Source organism: Eptatretus burgeri, chromosome 7 (assembly GCF_056783735.1).
Source record: "Eptatretus burgeri isolate ZD-2024b chromosome 7, Ebu_testis_v1, whole genome shotgun sequence".
In the NCBI taxonomy this organism is placed as follows: Eukaryota; Metazoa; Chordata; class Myxini; order Myxiniformes; family Myxinidae; genus Eptatretus; species Eptatretus burgeri.
The window spans coordinates 89778384-89806354 of NC_140967.1; the positions used below are offsets into that span (position 1 = coordinate 89778384).

Genomic DNA, 27971 nt, shown 5'->3' on the forward strand with positions numbered 1-27971 from the left:
ATGTATCAGGTCCTGGTTCCTTCGACTGTTCCTCAGAGCTGAGTCGAGCTGGATCCGGAATCAATGTCGTCGCTCGATGCCGTACCCTCTCTACGGAAAGTACGTCCTTCCTCGGATGTCGTGACCAAATCTGCACACAATGTTATAGATGATTCGTCACTAAATTCCTATGTGTCAACACTTCTTCTTCATTTATCATTTGTCCCCCTGGCTACGATTTAGAATTTAAAACCCCGTCTGCATCAGTTGTAGTTGGCCACCTGCCACATACCTGCATTCCACGAAGCAAAACCATTCATTTGGAGGAACAAAGGTTATTGTTAACTCACTGTTGTCGATCCAAGTGACATTTTTAGCATTCCTCCCTCCAGGTGAGCGTGCAGTGGGCAAATAAGGTCACACACCTGGAGGCAAAAAAATTGGGAAACTTTTTGTATTTAAAAGTGAAATCGACTTCAATTGGAGCGGTGATCATATTATGTGGATGGTTATTATTATTATTAGTAGTAGTAGTAGTCATAGTAGTAGTAGTGGTAGTAGTCATATTTCATTTTGGACATATTGTGCGGTTACCAAAGGCAGAAGTTTTTATTATCTTGCTGATCTTACCTTGCAAGGTATGAATTCCTGAGAAGGTGTTTTTTTTTGATGTTGAAGTATCATACTCTATTTACTGAGCATCGGTGTGGCCGAAACAATTTATTGGCAAGGGTTACACTGGGTGGCTTTCCATTGCCTTTTCAGTGTTGACTGTCCGTGTTCTGTCGTTTTTCGCTCACCTGGACTTTCATCCGGTGAGCTTATGCGATCGAGCAGCGTCCGGAGGTATATCAGTGAGTCGTAAACACTTCAATCATTATCGCTTGAACCAAACACACGATGTTGATGAAAGTTGGCCACAAGCTTCATATCTGATGCCTAACGAAGGTGTATTGACCGCATCACAATCTGCGCTCATTACGGGGGTGGTGTGGAGTTGATTGCACAAAGTAAGTATTTGCTTTCTTCTCGGAAACTACACACTCAATTTCGATGAAACGCGACCACAACCTTCATCACTTGTAATGTTTTGGAAACAAACATAATTCTAAACAACTCTGCACTGGAAAACAAAGTTTGGGTCTTGGGGGGAGTCTGCAGGGGGTTTGAGTGACTGTTGCTCCTGATCCAGGTGAGGTTCAGAAACCTCAATTCAGGAACCGCAGTCCTATTTTTTTTATTAATACTGAGCATCTTGCAAGGAAGCAGCAGGTATCATTTAAAAAGTTTTCTTTTGTCTGACTCGCACAAGGTTTGAATTTGCAACACATTTCCGATCTGTGACTCATTTATATATTTCACAAAACTGGTTTACCAGGTGACTAAATCTCGTCCCAATGTGGGGCAAAGGACAAACATAAATGTTCCTCGATCAGTTATAGCCTCTGTTTTTCGGGTTTCGACGCAATTGTTTTCACCAGTACAGGTAAGTGTTAATAATGATTCAATCTGATCTGGATTTTGAACGACGCTCTGGTTACCAGATCAGTGATGGCCGAGAATATTGGATAAATGTTTTGCATATTTTCAGGTTTGTCGGCCACCTTCGAGATTCGTGCGTGTCCACGTCATGTCATGTCGTGAGATGTCAACATCAAGGGGACCTGGGCGAGAGGTGTGTGGGCAGTGCGTGTCGTGCGTCACGACCGCGCCTTCCGCCCCACCAATCAGGTGCGTGTGCGCTTTTCACCGACACCTGATATAACAGATCCCAAGCACAGGCTTTCTTACCTGTTCATCCCTTGGAAACAGGTGCGTCACGAGAACATCAACACCATGGACGCGTCTCGTCATGAAAGGTAAACTCATGACTGATCATCAAATATCTCAAAAGAGATTTAAAAGTGGGGAAAACGTTCGTTTAGTACCGATCTTGTGGATATTTTAAAAATCATAAATCATTGCATTATCTGTTTTATAGATATCCTTTGTGGCCATTACAGCTGAAACTTGTGTTCAACTTTCACATTCAACAGAATAGTCACAAAAAAATCTATAAATATATATATATATGGGTCATGATTACTTAAAGATGATGATTACTATTATAATGATGATTAACGAGAAGAAGATATTTGGGTTTTGACCGATCTTGGTTGTTTTTTGCTCTTGCTATGGTCTGGAGTAATGAAAAGTGATCCCTGACGAGACAATCAGATGAACAGACCAGGAGACTCTCATATGTAGCCTAAGCGACCTTTTTGAGAAGATACTCCAACTTTAGATTCGTACGTAGCAAGTGGGACCAACATTTATTTTCCATGCCATCCCTTCATAGAGAGTACGAGCGCACTCTCTGATTACTAGAAGCACCCGCTACATACAGGAGCGGCCAGGGGTGTTATGTTTTTATCCTCATTCAAAATACCTCTCCAAAACACCTCTCGCTGTGTAATTCCAAACAACTCTGCACTGGAAAACCTCCCCAAGACTACCAGCATTGATAAAAAAAACACCCCTATACATTCAATGGGGTCATGCTGATCATATGTCGAAAGTGTAGATGTCATTGGCCCAGAAATATAGGAGGCGGAGAGTGACACACACACACATACACACACACACACACACACACACACACACACACACACACACACACACACACACACACACACACACACACACACACACTGGTCCATGAATTATAATTGAAAGGATACATAGGGGAAGCCTTATACTTGTTGTCAGGTTTATGTCTACAATTTGCACCCAAATTTTGAATGGTACCACAAAGTTTCTTCGACCCCCCCCCCCCCCAGGAGTACTAAACCACTATTTACAAATATATATATATATATATATATATATATATATATATATATATATATATATATATATATATATATATATATATATATATACCTGATATTGTTCCTGCACTCCCAATTTCAGAGCTGGATCAATTTCCGAGCTGTATCTTGGAGCCGGCTGGGACTTTTGGAATTAAATTTTGCATCAATAATGGGAATACAAAGTATGCGGGGGCGAAATTTTTTGACCTAATATTAAGGTCATGACCTAGTTATAGACATTTCAATATTTTTCACCATAACTCGACTGATGCTTGTCCGATCGGAATGGAATTGCCCTATGTACTCGAGATGGACTTGAGGAAGACGCATTTATGCTTAATTTACATCATACCCCTCTGGGTTAAAGGTCAAGGTCAAATGGAGGTCTGGAAAAAAAAAATTCGTTTTTTTTGGTCATCACTCAATTTTTGCCAATGCGGAATCTCAGAGACTGCTTGGTCTTCCTTGATGTTCTTGCATCCTGATAGTGAACCTGCACTGAAGTTGTGTACCTGATATTTGATTCGTGTCCTGGACCTACATTTTTCGGATTGTGACCTAATTAACCAAAAACACTTTTTTGATCATAAGTTGAATTCCATACTGTAATTTTCCTCAGATTTTCATGATGTAAGTTTTATGGATACATTGTAGATGGGGACACATTTTCTTAATTTACACTCCATCCCGAAATGCTAAAGATCGAGGATATACGGTGGTCCAAAAAAACAAACAAACAAATGGCCATCATTGGATCATGGGCCGATGGTAAGTCGTGGCGATCGCCAAGGTGAGCCTTCCCTGGTTGGGGGAGACTTACCTTGGCAATCGTTTTTTGATCGCAGGTATCTAGTTTATGTCGATACTACCTGCGGCGGAGTTCCAAACACCGCTATCGTTTGAACTTGCATAATAACTTAATGAAACCCTTACATGAGTCGTTAAAATTAAAGCAAAAACTGCACTCCGAGGAATCCTAAGCAATATTTCAGAATTCAAAAAGCTTTTACAGCATTGTGAGCATCTCGTTCATTTGGGCCATGTATAATACATGACAATCATCATTTATAATTCAATAAACATCACCGTAATACGCACACAAAAACACACTCAAACACATACACCATAAATTGGCCAAAGAAAAACTCTTCTTTTAATATGAAGGCGTGGGTTGGTGGATGCGTATAAACTAGATTACCATGTATGTACATATCAACAAGCCTCATGGTTTGTCATAGCACGCCGATGGTAAATTACTGCATTATCAGGACTGGGATGTACAAATTGTGATTGGATCGGTCTGCCTATTGCAGGAATGGCATCCACGAGCAGAATGGTGATGCCTTCTGCGTACATACCCCCGACGATGTCTCCACACTGGAAAAACTGCCGGAACCGGTCCTACAGTTTGTGAAGCAGGCAGTTCAACTGTGTCGCCCTGATAAACTACACCTGTGCGAGGTGGGCAGGAACTGGAACTTGTTATCCGGATGTCATCGGCTAAGATTTCATGTCAAACAACATCATCGGTTGTACTCTTCGTCTTGCTGTACCTATTCTGCTGTGTTAAAGGACATGTTGCACAAACAAAATGGGCAAAAATAATTTCCCCTCAAGTTTAATAACTTTTGTTGCCCTGCACGAGTTATCAGATTATATATGTGTGATCGGTTTTCCTTGAGGTGCACGGCCTCGTATACAAAGTCTAGGCTTGTACAAGCACAAGGTGACGAACTATGTTGACAGTGTTAGTGAGGAAACAATTGGACACAAGACAGTGTGTGTGTGTGTTTGTTTGAGAGAAAGAGAAAGAAAGCCAGAAAGATAGAGAGATTGAGATAAGGAGAGTGATGAGAAAATGTGAGTGGGTTGATGGTGTGGCCCATGACTTTGAGGGAGTAAACTTTTTCCAGTTGCTGATCAAGGAAGTAGTAGTTAAGTGAAATTAGGCCAAATTTTAAAAACAACAGTTGATTGTCTGGAAACCTCTGTCAGGCCGAACAGTTTACGTTTTGTATCTCATCGATAGGCTGGATCTGGATTCGGACTTGAACCCAAATCGAATCGGCTTGTTCTTGTCACCGAACCAACTCGTACACCAAGTTTTGTCATCATCCATCTGCAACTTTTTTTGAGATATTGAGCTCTGTATCGTTTTTGGCCCCATCTCTCAATGGTGAAGAATCACTTTAAACAATTCTAGTAGTCGGATCCGAATCCGGATCTTCACCAAAATCTAATCAGTTCGCCCTTGTCACACACTGAACATGTGCACAAAATTTCATCCGGATCCGTTCACAACTTTTTGAGATATCCTGTACACAAACAAATAGGGGTGAAAACATAACCTCCTTCACCTTCGGTGGCAGAGGAAATAAATATATGGCAGAATAGCAAAAAAAAAAACGACACGTTTTGTGGGTATTTAAATTATTGGCTATGCCATCTTTCTATATCGACCTCCGGTGAACATTTAATACACAGATTCACATACGTGGGGTGTGGACTCATCAGCGTGCCCTGGTCCAACTTACCCACACTCAAGATGGGAGAAAACATCATCACATGGCGAGCGTCACCCATCAAGAACTGTTCTTGCGTCGCATGGCTTCAGGACTCTGAGTTCCCGTCCGAATTTGTAAACACATGAAAACCATCTTCAAAAATGAAGCATAAATCATGAAAATGATTTGTTTCATTCACGCAATTTGTCGACATTCTCCATTGATCGCGCAATTTGCTCGTTTTGAAATGAGGAGTATTTTTGTATTATTTTCATCCGAAGCGTGCACTGAATTTTGCTGCGTAGGCTGCGATGGAACTTACATGATATGCAGACATGTAGGGGAGAGTGGGGGCAAGATGGTCCCTTTTTTTGGTTTTGTCCGTTTTTCCATCGGATGATTTGCCAGCCAAACACCATTCAATCGCCATTCGTTAGTCCATCTATCGTCCCAAGTAACTGCCCAATTTCGAGAATATTGGAGATCATTGAATGTCTATAAAAGGCAATTCAAAATTTTTGGTCGAAATGCTCAACTTGCCCCACCCCTGGGGCAAGTCGATCATCACTATGGGGAAAGATGATCGTGGTTCAAAGGAAACATGAGGACAGTCTAAATAATCGATGTGTTCGAATTTTAATGAACGGAAAATAATTCTTCATTTATACATATATATCCATCTAGGATACCAACATAATGTTTCCAAAACATTGTCCCATACACAACCGGATACGAACATCCATTTTCATGTCATTTATCTTTGTGTTCCAGTGTTAATGTCGAAATTCGCAACTCCCACTGACTGAGATCAATTTTGAATACCTGTTGCTTTGATTTTCTCTGGCTTCCCTTTAAAAATTTGGGTGGAGGTAGTTTTTTCAACGATGTCCTCCTTGGAAAAAGTCCCACAGTCTGTCTCGTCCACGATGAACGAGGTCGATCGAAGTTCATACGAGAAGGTACTTTGCGGAGAAACACTCCCTCATATCCATCGTCGTCGATTGCCTCTACACGCGCTATGTACAGAATTGATTGCGCTTTTTCCCATCTATTTTTGTAATTACAAAGTCTCCTTCAATAACATCATTATTGTCATCTGATCACCTGATCAATTTGCCCCACAACCAAGTGATCATCCTGCCCCACCGCGACCATTTTTACAAAATCGTCTGGCATTCATAAATTACAGCAATGAGCTTGGCAAAATATACACGCAATATGGGTATATAAGCTACAGATCTACCTATATACAGATACCATTCCGACAACATTTATTCATTGAGAAATTGAAAATTTTCTTTTTCAGGAGGAAAATGATGTTTTTCTGATAAAAAGAACGCAACGTTTTTTCTCGTCATGCGCCTTCCACGGTGGAATTGTAGTTAACCGATCTATCTATCGTTGAGTGGCACCACTGTCCAATGCGAGCTTTCTTGGAGTGGTGAGAGGGGGGTGATCATCTTGCCCCAGGGATCATCTTGCCCCACTCTCCCCTACACAGATCAGCATTGCTCGCATATCGTGCACGGAAACGGAAGGTGGCAGTACAGCTCTCGGCGCCGCGGCTCAGTAGAAGTTCTAATAACTCGCTATCGACATCGGGAAAATGATCGATTCATTGAGAAGTTGTAAAGAGTCAGTGTTGACATGGGGAAAATGATCGAATCAAAGATTGGTGCAAGAGTTGTACGCAAACATATGGATTTTTTAAGTGGTGCAAACCGCTTCAATATTCGATATGTCCTTCATTTTTCCATCGATCAAAAAATGACAGAAGAAAAACGTTTCGAATCCACCGCGTTTTGTTCGTTTCTTCTCTGTTGTTGTTAAGTTTGTTTTTTTTGTGTGTGTGTTATTGTTTATTTGCATCAGGACAGTAAGGTCACCCCACCTGTTGAGGAAGTAATGGTCAGTCCCCCATGGGCTACTTTCTAAGCGGTCCAGTCACTTCACTGCAGTCTGCACAGCTTCTTTCGGACCCGGGTGCGATTTTTATTTTTTAATTCTTAAATGTAAAATGTTTTTCTTTTTCTGGGATGTTTGACAAAATAAGAAATAACTAAAAAAAAAAGGAGGTGGCTTCAAAAATAGAAAGCAAGTGGGGATGATCAACTGGCATTTTTTTTTTTGAAATTTGGCTTAATGGTATTTCATAGTTAGTTTGCATTCAATGGCAGTTCGTACAGCCAATCGCTGAGCTCTGTGATTAGCGAAAGAGACCATCTATTGTGTGCTTTCTTTGCTCACCTCACCACACGTCGCCACAGAGGCACAGGCTTGTTTTAACCAAGGACAATGACTGTACGTATGTGAGTTGCTATGTTGTCATGATTTACACCAATCATAACACAGACATTTCTTTTGTACAAATTTATTTGTAATATTTATGATATACATTTTTTTTATAAGTAATATAAGTTGACAACTTTATTTTTTTCAAAACATTTCACAAAAAACCCCCCATGACATACGCACAGAAGGGGTCGGTGCAGACGAGAAGTTTGGTACGATTTCACAAAAGTTTGAGGGAGTAGTTCAGTGACAACACAGACACTGCATACATATATTTAAATATATATGTATATACAGTATATATATATATATATATATATATATATATATATATATATATATATATATATATATATATATATATGTAGTATATTGCGACATTTCTTTGTTCATTTTTCTATTGTGGACTTTCTTCTTTTGCTGCATCCTAATTATGATTATCTTCTCATTTATACACTCTCTGTTCTTGACGTATTGATTAATTGCTAAACTTCTTTCATGCTCTTTTGCTCTTTGTTTACAGATAAACTCGAGGTTACCATGAATGTTGACGTTAAGCAGTAGGTTGGATGATGGAGGTTGCTCATTGTGAGATGAACGTGATGTTTGCATCCTCTCTTTGCTGGTGCAGGGCTCACATGATGAACAGGCCACTCTGCTGGCATTGCTTGAGTCACGTGGGCAGATTGGAAGGTTGAACAAATTAAACAACTGGTGTGTGAAGTTTTTTTTTTTTTAGATTCTTTTTTTAGCTCGCCTGTTCGAACAACAGAGCTACAGCGATACCCCCGGCGTCAGCGTGAGCGTGAAAATGTTAAAGTTTTTGGTGCAAGTTATTTTTTCCTTTCTAATGTTTTTATCTACCACACTATTTTTTATACGCCCGATATATATATATATATATATATATATATATATATATATATATATATATATATATATATATCGGGGCATATTATGTGATACCGGTCGTCTGTCTGTGTGTCTGTCCGTCCATCGGTCCGTCCGTCCGTTCCTGTCCGCACTCTAACTCCCAAAGTTTTCAACTTTCACGTTTCATATTTGGTACATAGGTACAGACTGTGGAGTCGGTGTGTCGTGACATACGTTCGTCATCTAAAGTGGTTGCCATGGCAACCAGGATGCTGTTTTCCATGTAGTAGCACAATTCTGTATATACCTTCTTGTTCGGGCGTATATTGTGCTCACTTGCGCTCTTGTTACTGATTACAATATACAAATACATATATTGATTTAAAATTATACTTCACTGCAATGCTTTATAAAAAATATTAATTATTAGACTAGTCTTTTAAAAACGATAAATGTATAAACAGACGAGCATTGGGTGGCTTTGACACCAACTCTGGTTTCTTTGCAGGACTGAGGCTCATGGAAGAGCAATGTGGGACTGACAGTGTGACAAACATCAAGGGAATGAGCAAACAGGAAAAGAGGAGAGGGAGGAGGGGAGGAAACACTGAAACTAGCAAGTAAAATGATTGGGTTAGGAAACGTTCATGGGGGTAATAAAGATCATGCGTAAGAGATGGTGGTGCAATGCTTGCTTGAAGTCCTGGAGGGAAGAGGGAGACGGATGGAAGACAGTTCCAGAGATGGGGGAAGCGAGGAATAGTGGAGATGTGCAGTCAGTGGATTTTGGAAGTTCAACCAGGAGAGGGTTACTGGAAGAACGTGTGCATCCTGGAGTAGATAGGGAGGGTCAGAGGACTGAGGGATCAGAAGGAGTAACATTGGAGTGAGATGATAGAAAACAGAGACACCATCAACCTGCCTGCGATGTGAGGGCAACAGACCTTGTGCTTAATCGGCCTCATCACAGGCGATTCCAACAATGTTGAGAGCTTCAGGTTCCACAGGATCCAAGAGAGATTGATGTGATGCTGGAAGGACAACCCATGGTGGAGAACAGTACTCCATTGAGCGACATTTATCAAAGACCTTGTATATGGTGAGTAGCTCCCATTTTCCAAGGAAAAACTTGGATTGGCGGAGGTTGCCCAGTCTTTGAAAGCCGGCTTTGCTGTGTGGTCAGCCTAGAAAAGGTCACAGCTAATGGTGAGGCCAACAAGTTCAAGAAGAGACCGAACCTCTTCTTGTGGATGTCCAAGGAAATGGATAGATGAGTCTGTTTGATGATCATTCTGGAGTGATCGGGTTAGACTGGGATTTTCCACGATGGAAGGACATGTTCCATTCATCAGACCAGAGACTAATCATTTCCACATGAGCAGAGAAAGAGAGATGTAGCTGCTGTTCGTCGAGCAGACGAATGGGGTACTGTATGACGCAACATGGAGTTGTGTGCAAAAATGATGAGAGGGTTTTCTAGAGCATTGGAGAGGTCTTTAATAAAGACAAGGAACAAGTTTGGGCCCAAAAACATTGTCTTGGGTAACTCCAGCCTTCACTGGGGGGGGGGGGGGAGCAGATTCTTCCATTGGTGACAACATGTTGACTGAGACAGAAGAGCAAGTCAAAAATCCAGGCAGAGAGATTGGCAAGCAAAGCAGGATGCGAGACTGTGGTGAATGCCTAAGATGTGTCCAAGGAGACGGCTCTATTCTCTTGCTTGAGATTGGGGACCATCATCCATTGCCGAGAGAGTAGCAGAAGCATCTCCAGAGTTGTGATCGGACTGGCATCCAAACTGATGCTCAGAGATCGAGAACAGGAAAGATTTGATATTGGAAGCGATGATGGATTCCATGACTTTGCATGTAATTGGAAGCAAGCTCACTGGCCTGTAGTTGGAAGGGTCTGTTTTTGCACAACTTCTTGTGGACGGGAGTGATGAGAGAATAACAAAAAATAACTGGAACGGCACTCAGGGGAGCGCAAACCTCCACCAGGCTGAACAGTTTACGTTTTGTATCTCATTGATAGGCCGGATCCGGATTCGGACCTGAACCCAAATCGAATCGGCTTGTTCTTGTCATCTCGCCGACTCACCCACCAAGTTGTCATCATCCATCCATAACTTTTTGAGATATCGTGCTTGTATATCGTTATTGGCCCCATCTCTCGATGGTGAAGAATCACTTTAAAAAAATTCTAGCATCGGTATCCGGATCTTCACTAAAATCGAATCTATTTGTCCTTGTCACACACCGAACCTGTCCACCAAGTTTTGGCTGAATCTGTCCATAACTTTTTGAGATATCCTGCTCAAAAACAGGCAGGGGTGAAAACACAACCTCCATCCACCTTCGGTAGCGGAGGTAACAAAGAACCGCGAACATGACACAGGAGGCCATTCAGCTCATTATGCCTGTGCTTCAACTAACACCAGACCAAACAAATCCATTCCATGTCGCAAACTCGATCTCGTTGGTTGAGGGTGGGGGTGGGGAGGGGATGAAGGTGGACCCTCCCACAGACAATGAGGAACTAGATCCTCTCACAGACATCACAATCACAACTGTACACATGCATACTATCACCCATCCACACGCAAGTTACCTTCAAGTCCTATACCCTTCCCTGTACCTGTCTAATTACAATATAAACTTATCTGCTCTTTTTCCTGTTTCGAGCTTTCTCGGGAGACAATTCCATCCTTAAACTACTCTCTGAGTGAATGACCTTTGCCTCATCACTGTCCTACCTCGTCTCATCCTTACTCTCAGGCTTACGTCCCCTTGTCCTATCACTGTCTATTCTGCTGAAAACTCTTCTGCACTTATTGGCTCCACTCGTTACACCCACACCACTACATCCACCCACTACACCCATACCAACCACCGCATCCACTCGCACCAACCATCTTCAGGATATATTTGCACTCCATTTTATTCCTCATCCATCAACCTCTTCCACTTTTTCTTTCTTCTGATCTGATCACTCTTTTAAATATGCACTTTGTACCAGCAATAGTCAGCCTGCCAAGACCCTAGAATATGCTTTAAAAAAGTTTTGATGGCATCGCTTGTTGATTTTTGGCCAATGGGTTCAAATGTAAGACCATACCATGGTGTCTCAGAATCATCCGGTGGTCAACCCGAGTTTTGACCTTCAAGGTCAAATTTTCAAGGTCAAAGGTCAAATGGGTGCAAAAAAATTTTTTCCCCCAAAAATATCCAGAATAATGTGTCCTATCATTTAAAAGCCTTAAAGAACCAAAAAAAAACATCACAGTAATTTCAGTATTTTACCATTTATTGACTAAATTTATAGGAAAACATGAAGAAATCTGAACCAAAAACGTCGAATATCTCCATAATGGTTGAAATGACAGAAAACGCATGAAAAGTCTTTACAAACCAGTTTCAAATACCCTGATTCTGGTTGGTAAACTCCTTGATCATCAACATACACCCATTTTTGCATTGTTTGAGTATATTTTCAGATTTAGGCTACTTGCATCTGACCTTGAAATATTGACGGACATTCCATCGTGCTAAAAGATACCATTTCAGTCCAGTACTAGTGTGGTATTTCACTCACCATGGTAACTGTTGGTGTAGTACGGTAAGTTATTCTTGTAAGAAATGTTCAAAAACGAGAATAAATTGTGTTTTGGCTGTATTCATTCGGAGAAATTTCAAAGGTAAGCCTAAGCTGCCCAAGCATTTTAAGCGAACGCGTCAGCTTTAAATGAGATTCAGAATTATTAAAATCCTGAAAACTGGCTTATGTAACCACATATTACGACATTGAAGATTCGAGCTGAATTTAGCTTTGTGATTTACCTAAATCTGAAAATATACTCAAATAATGCAAAATGGGTGTATGTTGATGATCAAGGAGTTTACCAACCAGAATCAGGGTATTTGAAACTGGTTTGGAAAGACAATTCATGCGTTTTCTGTCATTTAAACCATTATGGAGATATTCGACGTTTTTGGTTCAGATTTCTTCATGTTTTCCTATAAATTTAGTCAATAAATGGTAAAATACTGAAATTACTGTTATGTTTTTTTTGGTTCTTTAAGGCTTTTAAATGATAGAACACATTATTCTGGACATTTTTTGGGAGAAAATTTTTTTTTTGCACCCATCTGACCTTTGACCTTGAAAATTTGACCTTGAAGGTCAAAAATCAGGTTGGCCACTGGATGATTCTGAGACCCCATGGTATGGTCTTACATTTGAACCCATTGGCCAAAAATCAACAAGCGATGCCATCAGTACTGTTTTCAAGGGTCTTGGCAGGCTTGACTACAAGATCTGTTCTGCGTTTCCAGCTGGCTAGCACGGACAGACCCCAGGGACGTGGCACGTGTTGAGGGCCGCACTGTGATGGTGACAAAGAATCGCAGGGATGCTGTAGCGGGAGGTGTTAATGGTACTCTTGGTCGCTGGATGTCTGAAGAGGACTTTGAACAAGCCAAGGCTGATCGATTTCCTGGATGTATGAAAGGTGGGTGTGTCGTCACAAGTATACTTTAAAATCTCACAGTTTGCCACTTGTGATGCTTCTTTGTCATATGTACATTATGTAATTGGTGGGCCAACTGCTGTGCTGGTCACATTGAATACAAGACTGATCATTCTATCTTCCCTGTTTCACTTATTATTACGATTGTTGATCACATTTTTATTCCATAATCTGTATTTGACTGGTGCAGTTATTGTCATCATGACAATGTGTGCTGTGCAGGTCGCACCATGTACATCATACCCTTCAGCATGGGCCCAATCAACTCACCGCTGTCTCGGCTAGGTGTAGAACTTACTGACTCCCCTTACGTGGCCGTGAGCATGCGGATTATGACTCGTGTGAGTCCTGAGGTCTTGCTAGCGTTACAGCATGATGACTTTGTACGCTGTCTGCACTCTGTGGGAGCACCGTGCTCAAGCGCAGGTAAGTTATTGATACAATTTCCTTACAGATGGGCAGTCGTATAACTTTTCCGTTGTGGTTTACATTCACCAAACCATATTCTGGGTGTTAAAGGCAATTGTTATTATGGTTCCCAGAGGGAGACATTATGATTAAGTGTTTAGTCTTCTTGTCCGTGGTGTCCCGCTTTTTGAAGAATAATTTTTCCATTAATTGATTATTTAATTTTTTGATTTTCTTACAGGTGGGCAGCAGTAGTGGTGTCGATGTTTTTTTTTTTTCCCCCCAATTATTAATTTTTTTCAAATACTTAATTATTATTACATTTTTAATGATTTATTATACCATTTTTTTTTAATTTTCAATAATTTAATTTTCAATTTTTGTCGTTTTATAATTTTTCCCCAATTATTTAATTTTCAATTTTTTTTTCACCTTTCCATTGTTTAAATTTCCTATTATTTAAGTATTTAATTTACCCATTATTTAATTTTTTAGGCAGAATTTCAAGTGTTATCAAATGGCTAATATAACGAGTTGGCTATACCGGGAACCATCAACAATCTCCAATCGCAGCCCTCTAGTTTCATTTTATTTTAAAAACAAATTTCTGGGGTACGAGTAGAACCATCGTTTTTCAAAACCAATTTAAATGTTTCGAAACCAATTAAAAAATTTAGATTAAAAAAAAAAGTAAAACAAACCACCAACTGATCTATTTGTCCACCTTTGTGAAAAGGGGAGAAACAATCTCCACTTTGCGGCCTTTTTTGAGTTCTGGAGCCAACACTATGTCTGGATGTTCCGCATATGTTCTGAAATTTGCTGCATAAATTGTTATCCAAACCTGTTATTCTTAACCAACACGAAATCAAGGGTCTAATTTATGGGGAATAAATGTTCTCATTCTAATGTAGCCCTTTGTTGGGCACATGTACATCAATATGACAATATGTGACCGAACACAACAGGGTAGTTTGTGGTCATAATGAGCCAATAATGCATGGGCAAAGGTCATGGACATATCCGAGGGTGAAGTAACCTGTAGACTCTTCCTCTCCTTTAATACGTCATTAACAAACCTCAGTCCCTGCACCATTGGTATATACTTAGTGGGGGTTTACTCACCTGATCCCAGCCCCGGACTGCCCTGGAAAGATGGGTTTGGGAGCAATTAATTCTGCAATCACACTATTTGGCATAAATACACCTTTATGTTATTGATAGTTAATTTTAATAGAGAAAGAGAGAACTTCATTTGTATTTCCCTCGAAACTATGAGTAAGGTAGTCTAAACTACCAGTAGGGGTATATCTTGGTTGTTATGCGGCACAAGGCTGCGGGGTAGCATCATTGGCTGAGGGCGCAGCTGTGCCGCTGATGCAATGCCCTCTGCTGGTTCGGACAGTAATTTGTAGTTTGTTCAGGGTGCCAGCAATAGCTCACCCACTCTTTGTGAAGGACATTATTGGATCATTAACATCCATCAACGAATGCTGGCAGACGGGATGCCCAGATTAACATCCATCCGAGGGATGGCACACACATTGATGCCTCGTCCTGCCTGTGAAACACCGGGATGACAGTTTATAGCTGGTTTTGGATTCGAACCCAGGCTAGACAGCTTCGAGTGTGCATGCCTCATGGCCATCCTATCGGCCCACTGGAGTAGACGAAACGATGGAAGACAATGGAAACATTTGACATTTTGGTTTAGAAAGCATCCTCTACACTCAACAGTGTTTCTAAAACATGTATTGTATGCATGTCGTCGTTCGTTATGATGAGCAATGTCCACCAGCTCTTTCACCAATGCCATGTAATCACATTGATCTTTACCTCCGCCACCGCAGGCGGATTGGAGCTTGTGTTTTTACCCCTGTCTGTCTGTCTGTCTGTTTGTTTGTTAACAATATATCTCAAAAAGTTGTTGACGGATTTGGACGAAATTTTGTGGAGAGCTTGGGAATGTGACAAGGAGTAACTGATTCGATTTTGGTGAAGATCCGGATCCGACTACTAGAATTTTAAAAGTGATTCTTCACCATTGAGAGATCGGGCCAAAACCGATACATAGCACAAAATCTCAAGAAGTTGTGGACGGGTTGAGTGTATGACAAGGAAGAATTAATTCGACTTTGGTGAAGATCTGAATCCGGATCCGGATCCGAGAGTTTTTGAAGTGATTCTTTACCATTGGGAGATGTGACCAAAACGAGAGAAAGCACAATATCTCAAAAAGTTGTTGATGAATTCGGAGGAAACTTGGTGGGTGAGTTGGTTAGGTGACAAGAAGAAGTCGATTAAATTTTAGATCATGTCCCAATCCAGATCCAGCCTATCAATGGGATACAGGACATAAACTAATCAGCCTGGCGGACGTATACGCTCTACCCTAGTGTCCTTTCAGTTAACACATGTACAAATGTCTCCCTCGTTTTCTTGTGTTATTGGCTATACAGTTGGTTACACAATTGAGTATCACGAGCTTGACCATTGTTTAACTCTTCTGCCCGTAGACCAACGGGCCACATGGCCATGTGACCCAGATCGCACTCTTATCGCTCAGCTGCCTGAAAGCGGTGAAATATTTTCGTATGGCAGCGGGTATGGTGGTAACTCCCTTCTGGGCAAGAAATGCTTCGCTTTGCGCATTGCGTCGCACATGGCTCGTGAGCAGGGCTGGCTGGCTGAACACATGTTGGTGAGCAACTCTTCTTCCCAACTCTTCGGTCACGCAGATTATAGGGAATCAAAATGAATGAATGAACGAGCAAGCTTTTGTGCGGGCTTAGGACATGCTTACCATGAGTCCTTTTGGCCTGATCTCTAAACATAAATACTTTTAACCAAGTTTAATCTCAGCGACAAATCATTATATCTAAGTCTAACTCTTCAGCAATATAAGTATCCTAGATTTTGTTTTTGTTTTGAACAGATTCTGGGGATCACAAACCCTCAGGGGGACAAGAAGTACATGGTGGCTGCATTCCCAAGTGCCTGTGGGAAGACCAATCTGGCTATGATGACTCCGGCACTGCCTGGCTGGAAAGTGGAGTGTGTTGGCGACGACATCGCATGGATGAAATTTGATGACCAGGGTAAGCATGTTCAAGCGACAAAACGTCAATCACCATCATTCTCACCCACGATTTGCAACATTTGATTTGCATTTTCTCATCAATAAAACGTTTGTTTTCAACAAGTGCAATCGATGTCACTGACTTCATCCAGTATGACAGCAGGTATGGTGGTAACTCCCCCCTCCCCCCCCCCATCAAGACATGCTCCGCCAGTATGGTCTACCCTTTGTATAACCATGTGGTTTGTGGTTCCATTTATCATAAAATGTGACATGAACAGTGTTGTTAAATACACAGTACAGAAAAGTTTGAAGTTCATTGTGGAATAAACATTTCTTGTATTTTCAGGACAACTTCGTGCAATAAACCCTGAGTTTGGATTCTTTGGTGTTGCTCCGGGCACATCCACAAAGACCAACCCAGTGGCAATGGAGATGATACAGAGAAACACAATCTTTACCAACGTTGGCCAGACGAGTGATGGTGGTGTATACTGGGAGGGTATTGAGAAGAAGCCCGCAAACGGAGTGACCATAAGGTCATGGCTTGACAAGCCTTGGACACCAAGTGAGTTGTTTTGACATTTTATCCAAACCTTCATACTCCCAAGCAGTTAAAAATGGGGAGGTGTTGACAGTCGGTAACTGCAGATGGTCGAGTACAAAGAGGGCTAAAGCTTTTTTTTTTAATGTTCTTGCTCCAATTTTTGCAGGTTCTGGGGAGCCTTGTGCACATCCAAACTCGCGCTTCTGCACTCCGCTACAGCAATGCTCCATTCTGGACCCTGCGTGGAATGACCCTCAGGGAGTTCCTATTGAAGCTATTATATTTGGTGGTCGTAGACCGCAAGGTGAGAGGATAGTATCATCAAGTGAGAGGTCGTAAAGGTTACTTTTATGGCTAACTGCAGTCAATGTTAATGCAATGCTTTTTTTTCAAACCACAAAAACATATTTTGAGTGTGCGTTATACATATATACACTGTATATACAGGTAGTGGACAAAAAAATGGAAACACCTGGGTAAATGAGGGACACCAAGTATATCGAAAGCAACGGCTTCAACACAGGCGTGGCCCATGTGTTAATTAAGCAAATAACATCCCAGCATGCTTAAGGTCATGTATAAAAATGCTGCACAGGCCTGGTTGCCCATAATTGTGGCTCACATGGCTACAAGAAGAGATCACAGTGACTTCGAAAGAGTGGTGATTGTTGAGGCGCATTAGTTTGGAGCTTCGGTGACAAAGACAGCTCGACTTGATGATGTTACATGAGCATGGATGTCTTCGATGATGCCGGCATAGAAATCAGAGGTAAAGACAACATCAGCAAAGGGCAACAGCGGGCGGAAGCAAATACTCCAGGATCGTCATGTCCGTGCGTTAATTTGAAGTGCAAGGCAAAGCAGGCGAGCAACTGCAGATCAATTGACTGTAATTTCAAACTGAGGCATGAGCAGCCAGTTTCATCATAAATAGTCCGCTGAGAACTCCACAGAGAGGGATACCACAGTCGGGTTGCAGTGCACAAACAGCTCATCACACCTGGCAAAGCACGTTATCGAGCTGAGTGGTGCAAAGAGCCCAGGCAATAGACTACCGAGCAGCAGAGAAATGTGATACGGTCAGATGAATCATCATCCTTCACCGTGCTCTCGACAAAGAATGGAAAGAGCAGGGGATGCGAGACCAGAAAGGAGAGGGTAGAAAACAGAGAGACCACTGAACTGTCTACGATGGGAAAGTGATCGGACCATACTCGGCTTCATCGCGCGAGATTCTTGAAGACCTTGTTTTTCCACGGCATCATGCCAAACAAAATGTGAGGCAGGAGAGCCAGCCCCAAACTGAGAGCAGTACTCCATTGAGCTGCGGATGAAGGTCTTCTCGGTGGATAGGAGCTCAGGTGTGCCAAAGAAGGACTTTGCATGACGGAGGATGCCCAGTTGACGGCTGTCTTCGGAGGCCAAACTTTGAAATGTGGTTTGCCCTCGAAAGATTATGGGTGATAGTGAGACCCAGGAGTTTGAGAGACTGAACTTCCTCAAGAGTGGGAAGCAATTAGGGGGTGTGCTGAGTAGAAAGCACTGAGAGCGTGCAGTGAGGAGGGATGCAGAATGGGGGGGGGGGGGACATGTAGCTTTGAAGGGGGTTGGGTAGGGGTGGAAGTGGAGAGAGGGGTCATGAACTGGAGGGAAGGAACATGAAGTTTGATGGTGGTATGATTCGAGAAGAACATGTTCTAATCATGCAGAATTTCCCTGTATTCACCATCCACATTGCTGGAAATTGACCGAGGAAATGAAACATCTCTTTGTCCCAGCAAGTCAAAAGCAGATCCAGGCCATAGGATTCCCAACTCGACTCTTAAACGGTCGGCGTGGTGCTTCATGGGCTGGGTGCTGTGTCACAAAGTGCTCCATCCCTCCAGATGGAGGTTAAAGATCTCGCTTTACGTTCGTTTAATTTCCATTTTCACCAGATAAATGAGCTAAACCACGAGGCCATCGGAGGTTTAATCTCAGCCTCAATTTGCCATAAAATTCTGTCTTCCATTTTGTACAAAAACCCAAACAAACAAAGCTTTCAATTGCGATTATAAACCACACTTTTTTTCCTCCGTGCCACAGGTGTGCCTTTAGTGTACGAGGCATTCAACTGGAAACATGGAGTGTTCATCGGTGCTGCCATGCGCTCAGAAGCCACTGCAGCTGCTGAGTTCAAAGGTAGGGGTCCGAATCCATGACCTGCTGTTAACATGATACTCTCTCTTCTGTGACAACCAGCTGTTTGTGACCTGTTTTCCTTGATGCATTGCCAACAAATCTCTGCTTACAAGTCCAACTACACCGTTTGAGTTGTGTCCAGGTGACCGATCGTTTGAATAATTTATTAATAACAATGTTAATAGTTGTTGTTAATGTTAATTGTCTGTTGTTAATAGTAAATGTTGTTGTTGTTGTTGTTGTTCGTCTTTCGGCTGCTCCCGTTAGGGGTCGCCACAGCGGATCATCCGTTATGATCCGCATACTGATTTGGCATAGGTTTTACGCCGGATGCCCTTCCTGACGCAACCCTGGTCGCCTCTTACGACACAGGGATATGGATTGGGTTTCGCCATGATTCCGGGCTGCCCTACACCCTCTCATAGCGCGGCCCAGTGCAGAGCACCCGTCCTCAAGCGATCCTCCAACCCAAGCCTCCGAGTAGCCGGATTACAGGCGCACGCCACTACGCCCGGTTGTTGTTAATAGTAAATAACCGAAGTAAATGTTTGGTTTTATTCATGGCTCCCCGTCGGGAGAAGAATAAAATAATAAAAATTAATGTATTTCTCCATATATAACACGTGGCATCACACAATGGTCAAGATGAAATGTCGGCCACGAGCCATGGATTCCAGGAGATGAACTCATCCATCCTGAGCAATCCAATGACAGCGGCAGAGCCTTTAATAGTACATAAGTAATCGCTCCTTATCGATGAAATGGCGTTCTATTGGATGTTGACGGGAATATGAAAATTTACTTTTATTTTCATGGTTATGGTTGTCAGACTACATTGCAAGGGAACGTGAGGCCATTTTTGCAGAAGATATCGCATAACGGATCTGTTTGCTTTAAACCTTTTATTAATTTATTTATTTTTCACTAATCGGGTAATCCTTCCCAACCCACATGATCAAAGAATGTTAAATGTTAAAAGTAGTTACATGCTAAACAAGAGCGCAAGTGAGCACAATATACGCCCAAACAAGAAGGTATATACAGAATTGTGCTACTACATGGAAAACAGCATCCCGGTTGCCATGGCAACCACTTTAGATGACGAACGTATGTCGCGACACACCGTCTCCACAGTCTGTACCTATGTACCAAATATGAAACGTTAAAAGTTGAAAACTTTGGGAGTTAGAGTACGGACCGGAACGGACGGACGGACCGATGGACGACTGGTATCATATAATACGCCCATATATTATATATATATATATATATATATATATATATATATATATATATATATATATATATATATATATATATATATATATATATATATATATATATATATATATATATATCGGTCGGGCGTATAAAAAAATACAAACAAACCGAATGATTCGAGGTTAATGTTTACCACCTGTGACGTCATTATCTCCTTTTATAACTTCCAGTCAAATTTATCTTGTATAACTGTTAAACAATTTTTTTCTTTTAGTAGATGACATGCTTAAAATTAGCTAGACCATAGGATTAAACATCAAAATGTGCGGGGGAATGCCAAATATAGCCTTATATACAGTGTACTGCAATATTTACATCACTAGACTCGAGTGAAGTCGATGGCGTGCCATCGCAAATCCCCATGGTTCCCACTTAAAGCAAAGTGGAATGATAGTAAAAAGGTTTCACCAAGAATGACCCAATATATCATATCTTGAGTTTAATTTTTTCTCCCCATTTTGACCCATGTGACCATAAGTCCTCACCCCTGGGGCATGACCGGGGGTCAAATCTAAAAAAAAAAAAAATCGTTCCATATTTCATGCGTCCCCCAATGTTGATTGCATATTTAAAGTTTCATTAAAAAATATTTTTAAATGTGCCCGTAATTGCATTTTTACCTTCGTCGCCGAAGGTGGAAGGAGGTAATGTTTTCACCCGTCTGTCTGTTTGTTTGTCTGTTTGTCTGTGGGATATCTCAAAACATTGTGTATGGATTTGGATGAAACTTGATGGACAGGTTGGGTGTGTGACAAGGACAAACTGATTAGATTTTGGTGAAGATCCGAATCTGGATCCGGATTCGAGAATTATTTAATTCTTCAAGTTATTCTTCACCATTGAGAGATGGAGCCAAAAACAATATATAGCATATTTCAAAAATATATTGAGCCCGATATGTTCTCGTGGATCAGGCATTGTGTGGCAGAGGTATTCACTCTACCGCGTGCCCTTCTCGTTTGGTTCTGTGTTTGCCCTTTTTTTTTTGGAGCCAAAATGCTGCTGCTCTTGCACCTTCGTGCCATGTTGTGATCATAACTACCAAGTTTGGTGAATTTCTGCACAACTCTTTGAGGAGATAGCAGGATGGATGGACAGACAGATGGAGCCAATTAAAATATCCCCCATTATTTTTCAAAAAGCGTGGGGATAATAACATTACGTATTGTGATTGTGATATTTCTGACATAAGCTTTGGACGATCAGCTACATCCATAATATGGTTGCTGTAGTACACTTTTGGGACTTCGTTTCAAACATCTTATGAGACTTTGAACCATGATGTACTTGAGAGGTAAAATTAGCTTGAGGACATCCAAACCAACATCTGATTTTTCCCATTGTGTGTGTGCAGGCAAACAGATCATGCATGACCCCTTCGCGATGAGACCTTTCTTTGGTTACAACTTTGGAGATTATCTTGCACATTGGCTGTCTATGGACAAGCACTCGCAACAACCAAGGATCTACCACGTGAACTGGTTCCGGAAGGATGCAAGTGGTCACTTCCTCTGGCCGGGCTTCGGCCAAAATGTCCGCGTGCTGGAATGGATTTTCCGAAGGATTGAAGGCGAGGCCGAAGCCATGGAAACTGCCATAGGACTAGTACCATCACCGGGCTCACTTAAGATACAGGGGCTTGGGGATGTGGATGAGGAAGCCTTGTTTTCGGTCGAGAAAGGCTTCTGGGAGAGTGAGGTAAGAAAGCTTCGGGACTTCCTTGAGGGTCAAGTTGGAAACGATCTTCCAGCTGAGATGTTGATGCAGCTCAAACAGCTGGAGGAAAGGGTGGCACTGCTGCCTTAAGTGTTTCACATCTCAGATTTAGATAGGCTTTTACAAATTATAGAAGATATTAGACTTTGTCAAACACTTGGGTCAGTCTGCGTCAGCAGACAAATTGATGAATAGGTTTAATCAAATGAACGTTGGCCTGGCAGGATAACCTAGAGGTATGCACATTTGCTTCTGAGCTATCAAGCCTGGGTTTAAATCTTGGTCCAGCTGTAAACTGCCATCCTGGTGTTCATAGGCAGGGTGAGGCATCAATGGATGTTCGAACCTCGGGTGGACGTTGAACTCTGTGTCCTGTCTGCCGGCATTAGTTAGTGGACATTAAAGATCCTAAGGTGTCCTTCATGAAGAGTAGGCGAGCTATTGCCGGCACCCTGAACAAATTACAAATTCCTGTCCTAACTCTACATTCCTGCATCAGCGGCACAGCTGCGCCCCCACAACCTCCTTTCCCATGGAGGTTAGCGCACCACTCTCCACATTCAGTTGAGAAAATGCATCGTCCTTCAGTTGATTAAAACCTATTGTTTCATATAGTATACCGAAGTGAAGCTTATTGAAGAGCAAGGCTGCTGAAATCTTCACGTCTTTGTCTTCTCTTCCAGCACACTTTATTGTCCTCTTTCTGGCATTGCACTCACCCTCCATGTTTCCTTCTTATCTATGGATTTCTTGTTTATTATTTGAAGAGATCTTTCTGCTTTTATGCACATTGGTTTTAATGTTTGTTTGTTTTTTTTACCTCGAGCAATTACAGCGACACAGTTTAAGATTTCTCGGTATGTGTTTATCGGCACAAGGTACGGGTTTAATTCTCCTGCTGTCTTGGACGTGTACGTGCATCGATTTGATGATGCATCGGAAGATGCACAGCAATATAGTGTGAAACCTTGATCTCATACACCCCACCGGTATACACTTTCAAAGCACTCGTCTTACTATCGTTAAAGGTTCTTGATGTATGATTGTTTCAATGCGGATTAGATTTTATTGTCGTGTAAAGTTAAATTTAAATATATACGTGAGTTTGTCTGTGTGTGTTCAGGCCATAACTTTCTGACCATTTGAGCTTTTGTCATCAAATTTTCAACAAAGCTTTATTATGAGAATATAATAATACAATACCATTCCTTTCATGTCATGAAGGCACATCGGGTTGCCAAGGCAGTTTCATTGGCAAGGAGAACAGTCCTGGACAGGTCACCACTCCAACACAGATTACCCCAAATGGTTATTACCCCAGTAAGTTGGTACTCATTTCACCGACCTCAGAAGGATGACAGGCTGAGTCAACCCACCGAGTCGACAGGGGCTCAAACTCAAGACCCTAAGGTCCCAAGCCAGCTACCTTACCCACTAAGCCAACATCAGGCATATGAGAATATGAACAGGACAAATTAATAAATTTCACTTTAAAAATATTTTTTAGTTATCGTTGTCGTCAAAGCGGGTGCGGATGGTCTTTCCATGTTGGGATATTTTCGAGTTAAATATTTTTTATACGGGAGTCAGTTGGGATGGTATATTTGCACTAATGCTGTTATGAATTTAAATGAAAAACAAACAAAAAAACATAAATAATATTGACCTTTGTCTTTGCTACAATTTATATGCAAGTTTGGGACTTTGTGCAATCAGTTACAACAATCTGTGTCAAATTTGAACTGGATTCATAAACACAGTTTATCTATCTATCTCTCTATCTCTCTATCTGTCATATATGTAAATAAATAAATACAGGGTGTCCCAAAAGTCACCTTGGGATTTAGAATTTAAATAACATTTCTGTTTTTAAATAATTTGCTTTTCTTTTCTTTTCAGAATTTAGATTAACATTTGGAAATCACCCATGGAAATATTCACAACTGAACAAAGAACCAAAATCGTGGAATTTTATTTTAAATTTCATCGATCAATTATTCTCACCCAATGAGCATGGACACCGAATAATTTCGTGAAATTCAGAAATTTCTTGGCCATCACGTTCTCCTGATTTGACGCCTCCCGATTATTCTCTTTCGGGTTACCTAAAGGAGCGTGTATACATCAATAAGCTCCATACAATTCAGCAGCTCAAGGACAACATCTGTGCAGAAATTCAAAGGCTGCAGCCGGAGTTATTGTCCGCTGTTCTGGAAAATGCTATCAAAGGAGCCGTCTCTGCGAAGCCGAAAATTGAGGGCATCTAAGCTGCATCATTTTTCATAAATAAAGCAAATTTATCTCCATTTTGTAAATTTTCTTTTGGTATAAAAATAATTATAAGTTTAAAAAAAAACAGAAATGTTGTTTAATTTATAAATCCCTCGGTGACTTTTGGGACACCCTGTATACATATATATTATATTGTTGCGGGCCGGGGGTCAGTGGCGAGAACGACCACTAGCTGGGGAAAGCTACGTAGTCTCCACCAGACTCCGGAATTGTAGGTCGTCGCTCGGATAATTCCGTGACGCGGTTGGTCGCTGAACCGACCGTGGTCGCCAATATTAAAACCGCGTGGCATAGGGTCTATTTGTCTATAACCAATTTACCTAATTAACTACGCGATTTCGACTACTGGGGAAACCACGCCCTCGCCACGTCTTGCTCGAACCGGGTCACTCTACCGACTGCGGTAGAGTTCCAACTACCGACTACCAACTCCGGTTCGAGTGCAGCCAAACGGAAACTGCCAAAGCAGTGCCAGCTGGAATGAACGGATTATCGGGGATAAAAACCAGGCTAAACTCAGATCCGAACCATGCGGGACCAATGCAAGAAGGGACGGAAATGGACTGGGAACATTTCTAACAAGTTTTATTTACAGTAAATGAAGACACAAAGCAAGACTTGACGCGAATATGCAAGAAGTATTTACAATGTTCGAAAAACACTTATTCAGTTCTACTTAAAGACGGGCCCACACGCAGACACACACACAAATGAAAATAAACCCAGAGTTCTTTATTGGACCCTCGCAGCGGAGGAGAGAGACAAGCTGGGGGTCAGAGTTTGGATGGGTACCTGGCCGTCGGAGAAAAGGGGTACTCCGTGCTGTGGCACCTGACAATGGTCGCTGGTTTGGTCCCCAGTCATACGTGTGGGACTCGAGGTTCGTGGCGGAGCTCGGGTGGTGAATGGCGGGGGTCCACAGAGGGTGATCGGGGTCACTCTTTCCTTCCTTGTGGAGGGCCAGCAGAGACACTTTCGCCACCTCAACGACCTTCTGATCAACCTTCGTGACAGCCCTCGTAACAACCACTGTTACCACCCCTTCATAACAGCAAAAACCCCTTTCGTGACAGCAAAAACCCATCAAAACTCTCCGCTCTCAGAGAGTGCTCGGGGATTTATCGACCACCCTCAACGGGGAGGGGCCCTTGGTGAAACACACCTTGCTGTCCGCCTTTGATTGGACAGGGTCCCACGGCCCACCCTTCCGGGGTGGGGCCTTGGCCCCTGCCGGGAAACCCCAGCCACTCTTCCACGTGGGTTCATACTTGACGAGCAACAGTATTAATGTGCAAAGGTCGTCGTGAAAGAGTTACAACGTTTGTGGGAACCGAGAAACCGGAACCGCGAGATCTTACCTTGGCACGTCAGGGTGCAAGAAGGCAGCTGGTTGGTGGTGGATCGTGATGGGCCGAGGGGTCATGCAGATGGGATGGTTGTTAGATGTAATAACCTAACTAAAAGAAATCGCAATGCATGCCTTTGACTCTCCCACAAGACAAAAGGAAGGGGATCTAACTACACACATACTTAACGACATAACAGACTTTTGGGACATCTGTATGTTGAATGCACATGGTTTCCAGATCTGGAATAATATATATATATATATATATATATATATATATATATATATATATATATATATATATATATATATATATATATAATTATAGGACAAACAAATGTGATGGATTTCGAAGTTTAATGGCAGCAGATCATGATTTGTATATACTGTATTCCCATCTGAGCCACAAATAAACCAGTTCAAATAACACTACAAACTGAAACCTGTTTTGTTTTTTCATGAACTTATTGATCACTCATAATTTTGAAAATCTGCATTTTTCCTCTTAATACATGTTTACTTAGAAATTGCTTCCACACCCAAGGTAATTGGTATATATATATATATATATATATATATATATATATATATATATATTTTTTTTTTTTGTGGGATCGGGTGAGAAGACCACGAGATGGGGAAAAGCAACGTCGATTCCCACCAGACTCCCCGGAATTTTCTTTTTGGACAAGTGTTTATCTCACAATTTGTCCTTTCTTTCAACCATATCCCACTCCTGACACGAAACTGTTGCGGGCCGGCGGGGTCGGGTGAGAAGACCACTAGGTGGGGAAAAGCTACGTGGATTCCCACCAGACTCCCCGGAATTGTAGTCCGTCGCTCACGGATAATTCCGTGACGCGACGGGTCGCTTAACTGACCGTGGACGCCAATAACTCAACCGCGTGACCTAGGGTCCTCCTGTCGAGAATCAGGTTACCTCATTAGCCACGCGGTTAAACCACCGGGGAACCACGCCGTCAGTACTCCTTGTCCGAACCGGATCACTCTACCAACTACAGATCACCTTTCCGGATCGAATGCAGCTGAGCGACACTGGCAAGGACGTACCGGCTAGAAGGAATGGATTATCGGGAATAAAGACCCGGCTAAACTCAGATTTGAACCATGCTGGACCAATGGAGGAAAAGACAAAGACGAGCTGGGAACATTTCTACAATTATTTATTTACAATAAGCGGGAAAAAGCATGTGGCACAACAATGAGAGAGGTGTGGTGTGGCAATCTTACAAGCAACTTACAAAAGCGGACACAGTGCAGACTTGACGTGAGATTAATAAAAGCATTAACAATGACAACAATGAAGATCTTATACAGGCTTATCTAATGGACAGGCGCCAACACGCTCAGACACACACTCAGACAAAATAAACCCAATGAAAGGCAAAGGACTTTTGCAGCCAGAAAGGGAGGGAGTTGAGGTCACAGTTTTTGGTACCTGAGCGTTTCGAGGGGGATGGATACTCCCTGGTGCGGAACCCGATAAAAGTTGAGTGGTTCGGTCCACCGCCGCACGTGTGGTAATCATGTCTGGCGGAATCCAAAGAGACGAGAGATGAGCAGTAGGCAGGACCAGATTAGAGGCTTGGTCGAGGTCGTGTCAGTGGGGACCAGTACAGTAGGCGGGCTGTCGAGGCGAGACGAAGGCAGAGCGAGGCAGCAGGAACACTTTCACAACAATTCTCTTCAACCTCTCTAACTTACAAATCTCTTCAATAACCAAACAACTCACAATTCTAACTCGACCTCTCCAACGACCTGCAAAACCAACTCGACCTCTCCAACGACCTGCAAAACCAACTCGACCCAACTCTGAAGATTGCTCCGTACTTTATAGATCACGGAGCTCGGGGAGGAGCCATGGCGAAACCGACGTCATAGTCCCATCCGAGCATTCCAATTGGACTGGGCCTTCATATGGTCCGCCTTTGTGGGCAGGGTTTCGGCCAGACGTGAGTTTGGCCCACACACCTGGGTGCAAAACGAACGTGATTCACCACCCACGTCTGGTTTGGAGTAGACGGTGGAATACTCAAAGCGCTGGTCAACTCCATGGTGCACGTTGCGATT

The 27971-nt window shown here is 42.2% G+C and overlaps 1 protein-coding gene and 1 pseudogene across 2 annotated transcripts; one reads left to right on the top strand and one right to left on the bottom strand.

The window, feature by feature from the left end:
- The first annotated feature begins 1597 nt into the window (after positions 1-1597).
- Positions 1598-26195, top strand: PCK2 (phosphoenolpyruvate carboxykinase 2, mitochondrial). 2 transcript variants are annotated; one of them, XM_085889517.1, is made up of 11 exons: positions 1598-1838; positions 4145-4292; positions 8259-8341; positions 12835-13010; positions 13251-13454; positions 15953-16137; positions 16372-16534; positions 16865-17083; positions 17229-17366; positions 19148-19243; positions 21879-26195. In XM_085889517.1, exons 1-11 carry the CDS (start codon positions 1816-1818, stop codon positions 22328-22330), a joined length of 1887 nt encoding a protein of 628 aa, XP_085745643.1. In that variant the 5' UTR covers positions 1598-1815; the 3' UTR covers positions 22331-26195. The 2 variants fall into 2 exon arrangements, with proteins under 2 accessions (XP_085745643.1, XP_085745644.1); XM_085889518.1 differs by lacking the exons at positions 1598-1838; positions 8259-8341 and having other exon boundaries at positions 4154-4292.
- On the bottom strand, positions 19619-19759 carry LOC147023759 (signal recognition particle RNA; annotated as a pseudogene).
- Positions 26196-27971: the final 1776 nt, after the last annotated feature.